This window comes from Petaurus breviceps, unplaced genomic scaffold (genome assembly GCF_028583685.1).
Source record: "Petaurus breviceps papuanus isolate PSGF00001 unplaced genomic scaffold, PetGlider_PUasm1.0 126, whole genome shotgun sequence".
Lineage (NCBI taxonomy): Eukaryota > Metazoa > Chordata > Mammalia > Diprotodontia > Petauridae > Petaurus > Petaurus breviceps.
Genome location: NW_027185655.1, coordinates 80,833,306 through 80,845,615, shown reverse-complemented (window position 1 = coordinate 80,845,615; position 12,310 = coordinate 80,833,306). Strand labels below are relative to the sequence as shown.

The 12,310-nt window shown below is 34.6% G+C and overlaps 1 protein-coding gene across 1 annotated transcript in view; it reads left to right on the top strand.

Annotated features, from left to right (window-relative positions):
• The window catches only part of FSTL5 (follistatin like 5), a 1,185,743-nt gene that overhangs the window by 1,098,338 nt on the left and 75,095 nt on the right, over window positions 1-12,310 (top strand). Inside the window, exon 14 of the mRNA XM_069097493.1 lies at window positions 2,731-2,855. Within this exon, the coding sequence (XP_068953594.1) occupies window positions 2,731-2,855 (125 nt within the window). The remainder of the gene's footprint in view (window positions 1-2,730; window positions 2,856-12,310) is intronic.

Here is a 12,310-nt window from a genome sequence, read left to right as displayed (position 1 = left end):
GAGAGAGAGAGAGAGAGAGAGAGAGAGAGAGAGAGAGAGAGAGAGAATGAGTAATGGAATTATGGTTGCAAGAAAGTACAGAGTAATAACTATGAATGTGAATGGGATGAACTCACCCATAAAAAAGGGGATTGCAGCAAGGAGGAGGAGGAAGCTGAAGATAAAAATGAAGAAGAAGAAGGAAGAGGAGGAGGAGGAGAAGATTGCAATATTTTGTTTAAAAGAAACATACTTGAAGTACAGAAACACTAAGCAATGTGCTATAGTTCAGGAGTGAAATGACAAAAATTGAATTCAAGCAATGATTTTTTGATTGAAACTGAAAGGGAAAATAATAGGAAGAAAACTTTAATCCATATGAATTAGTAGCTAAAAAAATGTTAGGGCTAAGGGAGATTGTGAAATCCTAATGAAAATGATACTTGTAGTTTGCTGAATATTAAATCCTTGACTAATGAGGGGCGCCAAACCATTAGGTGAACCTCACCTACTAGACCCAACCTTTTTTATTCCAATTAGGGAAATATAATTCTAAATATCTCTTTTCATTGTCACTTTGTGATATTCTTTTATTCCTCACACTCTTATCATATCAGGTTTGGTCACTAGCTTTTTATTTTTGACTAGATGGGGGCTAGCTATATATTTTCCTTGTTCCTGTCCTATTCAATCACCTCTCTGCCACTAATACTTGAAAGGTCAAGTAAAATGTTCCTACCTCCATAAAACTACCCTGATTACACAAGGTAGTATTTATCTTCAATTCAATTAAGGAAAATACTGAATGCCTATTATGAGCAATTCAATGTGCTTGGCTCTTTGAACACAAGGATAAGAACAGCACATTCCTTACTCTCAGGAGGTTATACTCCACTGGGGTAGATGTAGCATTTATGCATAAGAAAATAGGGCATGAGAGGTGCCAAAGAACAATCAAAATCTGAAAAAAAAGAGAAAACATTCATCTGTAGGGAAAAGATTTGTCTGGAATGACTGAGAACGACTCACAGAGGAATGAAAAGAGATATTGAGGGAATATCTTCCAGCCTAATGTAAAGTGTTTGAGAACCAATGTGAAATGAGTTTGAAAGGGTATGATGGAGCCAGAGTATGATTGTAAGAATGGGATATTGGAGTCAGATTACATGCTTCATTGAAATATTTATGCTTTATCCAAAATACAGGGATATTTTTGATACAGTACATTTTTGAGTACTTGGCAAGTCCTTACAGTATGTATCTTGGGAAGTTTTTTTGATCTTTTTTTTTCCACATAGATGTCAGAAAGGAATAAGACTGGAATCAGAAAAATGAAGTCAGGGTCTCTTATATTAAGCCATGAAAAAGAGCCTGAGTTAGGCTGTTGGCGATGAAATAGGGGAAAATAACAGAACTTAGAGGTGTTGTGAGAACAAAATTTATAGGTTTTAGCAATTAATTAGATGTGATGGAAGCTGGTGACCTTGGATAAATAACCTAGAAGGACAAAACACTTAAGAATTTTTTTTAAAGAGTATGAAGCATTTAATGTCAAACAGCTAAGTGAACCAGAAGAGATTAATATTATTAAAGACAAGGATAAAGAGAGTATACAAGGCAATGAAATGGTTAAAAGTGCCAAATGCAAAAATACCAAGGATATGTAGAGTGTGGGGGAGGGGAGACATAATATTTTAATGATTAACTGAACATTGCTAAACTTGAATGATCAAAGTTTGAGGATTTTAGGGTATAAAAATCAGAAGAGCAAAGTGATAAGAGATTCAAGTTTATGGTACAGCAACATAATATAATGGAAAGAATGCTAGATTTGGAGCCAAATAACCCATTTTAAATCTTGGCTTTGCCACTAACTACCTACTCACTGTGTGATTCAAATCATTTAACTTCTCTAAAGCTCATGTTCCTAATTTTAAAATGAGGGAAGTTTCACTAGCTTGAATTCACCCTTTCAGTTCAAATTTTTTACATTTGTGGTTGATTGGAGAACAGAAAGGAATTGAGAAACTAAAGGTTTGCAGACAGTATAGAAAGGGATAAATTATGGAAGAGGTCAAAAGATAGGAGATTGCAAGCATTAAGGAAGATTTCAGTTTAAATGGTGGGAAATCTAAAGTGTGTCCATGAATACATTACAGTGTAGACAGAGATAATAAGAAATGAGATGTTTGATTAAGAAGAGTAGGGTGTTTGGAAACACTATCAGTCTGAAAAATGAAAGCAATTATGAAAGAAGATGGTATACTGAAGAACTTGGGACAGATGTTAAAAGTGGCTTAGATGTCAGTAAATGATGGCAACAAGGGTCAGTTGAGAGAGATAAAATTCACTGTTATGAACTTCAAATGAAAAAGTGATTGCTAAGTGGTGACATAAGGTAGAATCTTAAAAAGTAACCAGTGGGAACAAGAAAAATTCCAACCCCTTCCTTTGGTTTTGTATTTGGGAGTGCCATGAGAGAGAAGAGAGTTAATTGTGTTGTAGGATTTGTTGTCATATATTTTGCCAATCCAAAAGTGGTCCATAAAGTTACTATGAAAAATTGCGTTGAATTGAAGATGAATTCTAAAGCCTAACAATTTTACTGAGAGTTATGACAGGAAGTAACTCTTTAAAAAACTTTTTGGTTGTTGTTTTAAAGTCTTTATTAAAAATGTAGAATTTAATTAATTTTTTTTTCATTTAATATGTGAGTCTGAATGGTATTTAATCTTGTTTCTCATTATTTAGGTAATAACACAAGCCAGTGGCACTGTTTCTCACCACACAATTCACACTCAGCCAGTTGGGAAGCAATTTGACAGAGTTGATGACTTTTTCATTCCTTCTACAACCCTCATCATCACCCATATGAGGTAAGTACTATAATGAGGCATCCTTCTTTCTGTTTCGCTCTAAATGAAGAACTCACTTAGAAACCATGAGTAAAATTTGCAGGGTGTCTTTCTGTATTTTACATACAGAGACTTTTTTTTTTTACAATGAAAGATGCCATGAGCAGAATGGACATATCAGAAAGTATTAAATTTCATCCTAGTGGACGATTACAAGCTGAGGTCATAAAATCAATCCATTGAAAATATTATAAAAATAATTCTTCATATGAGGTTGAATAGATGATATTTGTGTTCCTTTTCCACTCTCAATTAAAATGTTGTGAAAGCACAATTTCTTAATTTAAATATATAATATAAACCAACATATTAATTTAATATAAACATAATTTAATATAAAAAACATAATTAATTTAAATATATAATATAAACAAACATATAAAAAACTCACCTAAATATAATACCAGATGTCTCAAAAATTACTCTAATCCAATAAAATGTTTAAATAAAACTATTTTCTTTAGTAACCCATTGCATTCTTTTTATTAAAAGCCTAACCTCACCTTCCTATGAAGGAGACTATTGTGTCATAGAAATTATGCAAATTGAGCATAAGTTCCAACCAAGCTGAAAAAGCTTTGAGAATTCTGCCTTTCAAGCATTACTGACTAATTTACCTTCACGTTATATATTTGCTAATAGCTTTTGTATTCTCTTTGAGGTTTTATTCATTTCACCTTCTGGTTTTAATTTTCTATATTTTTCATTTATCTCCTGTGCACTTGGTTTTAATTAAATTTTCCCTTGATATCTTTTGTGTATTACCTTTTTATCTGCTTTAACCCATGAATCACTTTCTGATTCCTCCTTTTTACACCTTGCTAATAGGTCTGTCTCTGAAGCTAGACTATAAGGCTGCCTTTTCTTCACTTTATTGGTAGATGACAAGTTTCCTGATTAAACCTTGAGTAAACCTTTGAAAAGGCAGTAGTGTGTCTAGATGGGTTCCAGACCTTTTTTTTTTTTCTCAAGCTACTTACAATGGCACCCTTCCCAGTGCATTGATCTGCTAATTTATCCCAGTTTTTCCTAGATGAGTGGGTGATAGGTGAATCACTGAAGCAGAAGACAGTACTTATTATAGGCCCAAATACCCCTTAAGCTTGTGAGTTTGCTTGTGTTTGGGCATAAGTCATAGAGACTAAAGGCGTTGAATAATAAGTGAGTACTCTAGATATTAGAGGCCTCCATGTTTAATTAATTAAAAAGAATATTTCATCTAATTGGGAATTCTGGCTTCTTTATTCTGTAAATTTAGATATAATTACTCTGCACCTGGTGTATAATTCTTTTTCTTTTGTGGGGAACAGGGTTGAAGATTTGAAAAGGTTTAGAGAAAATTATCCACCCTGTTGTTGCCCCATTGGAGTCTTTAAACTTAGGTCCACCAAAGCAACAGTCTTGCTAATTTCAGAGTCTCCATGTCAGATGTTTAGCCACTTTTTTTTGGTCTAATTTATTTTATACTAAAGGAACACCTGAAGACATTGCCCTAAAGCAGAGGTATCAAACACCCTGTCTTTGACTGGTTTCATGTACCTGCAACACTCTTGTAGTTGGGGCCCCAACTACATTAAAATGTAATTGGTAAATATTTAACAAAATGAATAAAATTCAATAAAACATATATAATACATTTTAAAACTAAGTCAATACATAACTCACAAAGATACTTACATTTAAATTAGTGGATGCCATTTCTATTTTAATTTGATAAAACTATACAATAGTTTCCAAGATCACAATCATTGTCAATGGAGAGATTATCTACACCCAGGGTTCTTTGAGGCTGCATGTGTCTTTCTAGGTCCTTGGGTATGTCTCTTTAACTGAGTTCAAGTTATAAAGAACAAATCCTTTTATTAAGGGGATTTGTTTCCTGAAGTTTGGATTCAGTTAAAGAGAGCCAATGCAAGGGCCTAGAAGGTCACACATGGCCTCGAGCCTGCAGGTTCCCCATCCCTGATCTACACCCATGAAATCACTGTTTTATAAAGCATAAGTATGAAATCAAAGAACTTATATGGTACTGTGTAAATGTAATATGCTATAGAAATGTGAATTTTTATGTGTTCTTAATCTTTATTTTGCAAAGGCTTTTTTTTAACAGTAACAACAAGATAGAGTTTATGAATTGTTTTATTTAGAGACAACATAACACAATCTTAAAATGAAGTATAAAAACATTCCGAGCCAGGATTTCCCCAAGGAGGTAGTGGCAAGCTGGTGAAAATAGCATTATAGTGACAGAAGTAGTCATGTTGTCATGATACAATAAGCATTTCTTAAAATAGAAAATAATCATAGAAAAATCATTGAAATGAATGTGTAGTACATTTAATAATATTAAATGAAAAGAGTTCCTTTGCCACTGTTGATAATATTACCACTCATGATGTACTTAAAGAGTCACAACATGTTTGGTTAGCATTGAATTTTACTCAAAAACTTTAAATATGCACTTACTCTTTTTAAGTAATTGTGATCAATACTGGGATTACCAAAAGAGGTTCCATCAAATTAGAGAGGAATCATAGGATTGTTTTCCAAAGCTTAGGTTTAAAATGCTTCCCCTGAACCTGCTCTTAGAATGATAAATATTTTTGGTCACAGAAGCATTCAAAGACAGTATTATAAGAGGATCGTGACTTGTATCCATGGAGTAAGTACCTACAAATTCGAAGTCACAGATAATTGCAATATTATTCCATTATCAGAGTCATAGGATCTGAAATTATGAGGGGCTTCAGGTTTCATCTATTTCTTTTTTTTCCTAAAGCAATTGGGGTTAAGTATCTTGCTCAAGGTTACACAACCAGGTGTTTCTGGATGTGGTGCTAAGTATCTGAACCCAGTTTTGATCCCCAGGTCATCCCGACACTGGAGCCGGTGCTCTTACTTGCTGAGAGACCTGGCCACCCCTAAGCAATTGGGGTTAAGTAACTTGCTCAAGGTTACATGGCCAGGTGTTTCTGGGTGGGTGCTAAGTGTCTGAGCCCGGATTCGATCCCCAGGTCATCCCGACACTGGAACCGGTGCTCTTACTCACTGTGCTACCTGGCTGCCCTAGTTCCATCTATTTCAATAAACATCCTCACCAGGAGAAACTATGATGCAGAGAAGACTGAATGTCTTTTTTTGTTTTGTTTCAAAGTCACCCAGTCAGTGGAGTCAAGATTTGAAACCAGGTTCTCTATTACCCTCTATATATCATCATATTGTATTAAAAATCCTTTTTAAAACAGACTATTCAAATTATAAATACTTGAGGCAGATCTCCACTGTCCTTGGAGCAAAAGTGGGGGTGTGTGTGAAAGAGGAACTATGTTCAGGAGGTGACTTTGAATAATTAGTTGGAAAAATAATATTATTACCCTTCAATATGGTGATGTATCAAAATAACTTGCAATGGAAAAACTGTAGGATTGGTCATAGATTTTTATTTCTGTGTGGGAAACTTCTGTATTAGAATATATATTTAATGGATTTATCTAGCAAAGCATTTGCTATAAACTGAAACCTAAATATTGCTTTATGCAAATTGAAAAAAATTCTGATTCTTATTAACATTATAAAAATAAATAAGAATGCACTGTGGTAAAAGTGACAAGGAAATGATAAGGGAATGAAGATGATACCCAAATGAAGATTTGGCCCTAAAGATTTTTAACTATATGTACATTTGCATTGAATTGAAATACATCAATAGTTTTCCAATATATAGGTTTAGTCAACTAAATGGATAATGCACCTTCTATGGGTAAAATTCTAATTTAATGAACTTGAAGCAATATCCAAATTGTTTTATTGTTTCCAAAGGTCATTAAAATAGAAACATATTATCACAATGAGCAGAAGTGGTACTTCAGTTTTAGCTATATATTATATATGGCAACAAAAAATCAAGGAGATTTGTATCTGTTACATAGTAGGTGTTAAAAGTGTTTGATGTGTATACAAAAGTGGTGATTTTTCTACTAAAAGACTAATCAACAGCACAGAGGATAAATACTACTATGCATTTCTGCAATAATTATTTCATAATATAATATGAGGTTTTTAATCAAAATTTGACTTGTATTTCAAAATGTGATAATGAATTGGAATGATGTATAAATTTTGTTTTGCTTTCAAGCTGTTAGTGCTCAGTGCAGAAAATATTAGGTGTCTAACTTGATCAATTCAATTCAATCATTAAATGTCTGCTATAAGAAAAAAAAAGAAGAGAGACAGACTGGGAACTTAAATGTTTCTTTTCATGAATTGTCATTTCGAAAACAAACTAAAATATTGTTGTAGTAGTTCACAAATTAACTCATGATTCTCTGAATTTGCTACAAATCTGATGTATTCATAAATCATCAATATCTATATAGAGGAAATTCTTAAAGTTTAGTTTAAAACTTTAATAGATTAAAACTGCATTGAGTTCTGGAACACCTTTTGTACATATGTTCTTGTTACTCTTGCTTATTTTTTTTTCCAATCACATCCAACTGTTCATGACTACATTTGGGGTTTTCTTGTCAAAGACAATGAAGTGGTGGGCCGTTTTCTTCTCTATGTCATTTTACAAATGAGGAAACTAAGACAAACAGGGTTAACTTACTTGCCCAGGTTTACACAGCTAGGAAGTGTCTGAGGTCAGATTTGAACTCAGGAAAATGAGGCTTTCTGATTTTAGACCCAGTACTCTATCCACTCTTCCAGTTAGCTGCCCAATGTACTTGTGTAACCCCAGATATTTATAATATAAATGATAAAAAAAATTCTGTTAAAATCATCTAGTTTAAGTTATGTGTTATGCTGCTTGCTTTAATTTAAATAGAATATTTTTAGGACATATCAGTTAACTATGTCCAAGGTAGCCTATCAGTTGAGACATGACAGTCATATCATTTTATAGAACTGGCTACTAACATGGTAGTTATTGAAGCAAAATTGTATACATAAACTCAGAATACATATACATTTTTATAAGAAATGGCTTTATTCAAGGTTTGCCTGTGTTAGGAGATTGCATGTATTCATGTAACTCCCTCATAATATAAATATTTTAAAGCCTATAACAAATATTCAAGCAATTTAGTATAGTGGAACAAACAATGATTCTGGAGTTTGAGAAGCTAGATTCAAACCTACCATTCTGATTTGGGATAAGTCACCTTTCCTTTCTTGTATCTGTTTCCTCATTTATGAAATAACAGATCTAACTTGAGATCTATGATCTTGGTCAGTTAGCAGCCATTTTTAAAGAACCACTATACCAGGCCCTGGCAATATAAGATCTCAATGAACTTCTGATTTGCATGTCAATTTCCCAAAGGAAATATGGCCTTCTTTCTCCTCCCCTTGTGGGAAAATGACATACTCTTTTACTTACTAGTGGTGGAAATTTTCTATTTTTATTATTGTAAATGTGTAAATGTATGTGTAAATTATATTTCTTTTGGGAACCTAAAAATCCATTCATTTTCCCCATCTTAATATCCCAGCCTACCCCAATTAATTGTCAGCATTGAAGAGAGGAGTACAGAGTATATGAATGGAACTAACTTTCTGAAATTCTAAGTATTTATTACACTGTGATCACAGTTATACAAATGATCTAGGAGTACAAGAATTTTCTTAGTCCAAAAACAGGTATTAATAGAAATTACTACTTTGTTCCCTAAGTGCATGTTTTGAAAGAGGAAAATGAGTTAGTATGTGGCTGACCTCTGAAGAGAGACATTCAATGCACTCAGAAAATTCTATTTGACACTGATCATGTGCTAATGGATAGCTAATGGGAGTCAGGAGGACTCATTTCCTTTGTTTAAATCCAGCCTCAGCACTTACTAGCTGTTTGACACTAAATAAGTCATTTAACTTTTTTTTCATCTGTAAAACCAGCTGGAGAAGGAAATGGGAAATCAATCCAATATCTCTGCAAAAAAATTCCAAATGGGCTCCCAAAGTCACAAAGACTTGGACATGACTTAAAGATGATTGAACAATAATAAACATAGATATGCTATACTGAATGCTGGGTAAACAAAGAGAAAAACACAAACATTCTGTGGCTTCAAGGAGCTTTTATTCTGTTGAAGGTGTATAACATGTGCAGAAATAAATATATTCTGAGGTGATTAAAAGAGTGAGAGAGTCCTAGCTATGGGGATATCATGTAAAGCTTCATAGAAGATGAATACCCAGTACCCAGGCCTGCAAGTTCCTGAGCAGAAGAATGGCATGAATTTATCTAAGTAAGACAAGTTTCTATGAATTTGGTTGGAAAAATAGATCATATATGTGAAAGAATAGATATTATAATAATAGTTATATTATAATATATAATATAACATAATAGAATTAAATTTAATAAAATATAATATTATATAATAATAATCTAAGGCCTAGACTAGAATGATTATTATGTGTGTGGACATGTAAGTGTGTGTCTACATATATAAACACACAGGGCTTGAATTGAAAAGTACTGGTAATCATTTGGATATGAGAGATGAAGGGGAGGTGAAAGTCAAAGATAATTGCAAACCTATGAATTTGTGAGGCTGGAGGGGGTCTACTGCAATAAAAGTAATAAAGTCAAAAGGAGGAACCAGTTTAGGAGAAAATATAATGATCTTGAGTTTAAACATGGTGAATCTGAGGTGACAATTAGAAATCCAATTAAAAAGTAAGTCTTACAGGCATTTAGAGATGAGAATCGGAAAGTCAGTAGAGAGTTCAGAGCTGGAGGGATTGATTTGAAAGTCCTCTGTCTACAGAGGTATTTAAAGTCATCCAAGTGAATGAAATTGCAAAGAAGGAGGGAATACACAGAGAAGAGAGTAAGGTAAACTGTGTTTCATGTTGGAGGGAAAGAAATGGAAACCTTTTTTTTGAGGAGGTTATAGGAGCAAAAATAATAAAGTAGCGGCTTTGGGTATGTATAGATTACTTTTTCAAGAAGTTCAGCAATGATGAGAAAGAGGTTAGAAAGGACACAAACTAAACAGAGAAGACTATTCAACAACTCTTTGTTTTTCCTTCTTCTACCAAAAAAAATGTTTCTCACGTTCAAAACAGATAATAATGATCAACACCATCCTTTTTTCTGAAACTTTCCTAATTAATTTCAGTTTGTAATATATTTTTTTTAAGCAATCGGGGTTAAGTAACTTGCTTAAGGTTACAAGGCCAGTTATTTATGGGTGTGGTGCTAAGTATCTGAGCCCAGATTTGATCCCCAGGTCATCCCGACACTGAGGCCGGTGCTCTTACTTGCTGGGCCACCTGGCTGCCCTGATAAATATTTTTTCTAAAGTCTTTTCTCTAAATCACTGTTTCAGTAACATACAATGACATATTTTATTAGAGGAGTCAATTTTAGAAATCATCTATTCTAGTTATCACATCTTATGTACCAGGAAACGGGAAGCTAAAGAGAGTACTTTAGAAGGAAAGAGAATCCCTGATGAGTCAGAAGACCTAGTCTGCAATTTAGTGTTTTTTCCTCTTTAAATAAATTATTTAACTTCTTTGCCCTCACTTTGCTTATCAGTTAAACAGGGATATTTATACCCACCCTACTTTCCTCTACTGGGTTGTTGTATAGATCAACTGAGATTACAAATGCAAAAGAAAAAGGAAAACAAAGCAAGCAAATAAACAAAAAAACAAAAAACCCTTTTCTATAAACTACAAAGCTTTATATAAATATAACACTAATGTAAGTTTATTGTCTAAAATCTTGCAATTAGTTGATGTCAAAGACAGGAGTAGAAACAAGGTTTCCTGGATCTTAGTTCACTGTCTCATGAAGATATTTCTTTCTTTGAGGCATTGGAGAGAATCAGAAAGCACTAAAGTAATTAATGAACAGGGATTAAAATAGTAGGTCAACAAACAACTTTCCTTTAAAGCTTTAAACCACTTAACCTCACTTAACCAGATCTTCCTCTTGTGAAAAGTGGGTGAAAACAATCAAAACCTTGCCTAGCTAGCTCATAAGAGCATTTCAAGAATCAAATGAAGTAATGGATCTGAAAGCAATTTGGAAAATATGAAGCATTCATTTGTAGTTATTGTTTGTTTTATTGTATATCATCTCAACTATATGGAAACATGTTAAATGTGCAATAGCTCCTTAAGAAATATTAATTGAAAGAAGAAAATATATTTAACCTTTCACATTTTATATTGAATTTTGTCCTGTATAGTATGCCCACATAGATGCATTCTTACAATCACTATCTATCTTACAGGTACAAATATGTGTGTGTGTTTATTTCAACTGACTCAAAATTAAATCTGAAATTCTTATGATTAAGAATGAATCAAATGCTTCCAAGTGCCTATAAAAATTGGATATGGAGGGGGTGGGGGGCAGAGCCATGATGGCAGAGCAGAAGCATGACAATCCCGCGGCCCCAGCTTCCACCTTCCCCAATCCATGTAAAAAGGGGACTCTAAACAACGTTGGAGCTACAGAACCCACGAAATGACATAGAGAAGCTAACCTCCCACTGAGGACAGCCCAGCAGGATGGCAGGAAGAGGTCAGCTCAGAGCTCTGGGAGCCAAGCCCAGCCCCATGCTACTTTAGCCCCAGGGGGACCTAACCAGCCTCCAGCCAGAGGGACTCCAGATCAGCAGCAGCTGTGTCCATTTCCAGATTTATCAACACACATATGCGAAGGACAAAGTGAGAGGTCAGTGCAGTCTGGACTTTGGGAGAAGTAAGTGGTAGTGTGTGGCTTTTGCCCTGGGGCAAGAAGCCACTATGAGGCCTGCACAGCCAGCCAGAACCACAAGTCATATTCAGCTCCTGGCCTGGAGAGTCTAGGAGGACCAGGCACCATTCTGAGGGGTAATCCCACTTCCTTTAACCTTCTTGGATCTGGATTGCAGTCTAGGGTGGAGGTCCTGGAGTGTATGTCCACCTTGCCAGAGCATGTGGAGACCTCAGAGAGGGCACCAAAAAATACCTCTGGCAGCTGAGAAAACCCCAGCGTTTGGGAAGAAAGCTCCCCTGTCTGGTGGCAGAGTCCTATTGTGGCAAAAAGCCCCAAAGTCAAGTAATTGAGTGGCAAAATGAGCAGGCACAGGAAACAAAGCAGACAGAAGATTCCAACATTACACTCCTATTTTGGGGACAAAAAGGAGCAAAGCATGGAACAGGAGGAACACAGTGAAGTCAGAACTCCTGAACCAAAAGCTTCAAAGTAAAATGCAAGCAGGTTACAGGCAATAGAGGACCTTAAGAAGCAGATAAGAGAAGTGGAGGAAAAATCGGGTAGAGAAATGAGAGCAATGCAAGAAAATTATGATATGAGAGTCAACAGCCTGAATGAGGAAAATAATACCTTAAAAACAGACTGACTCAAATGGCAAAGGAGGCTCAAAAAGGCAATGAGGAGAAGAATGCCT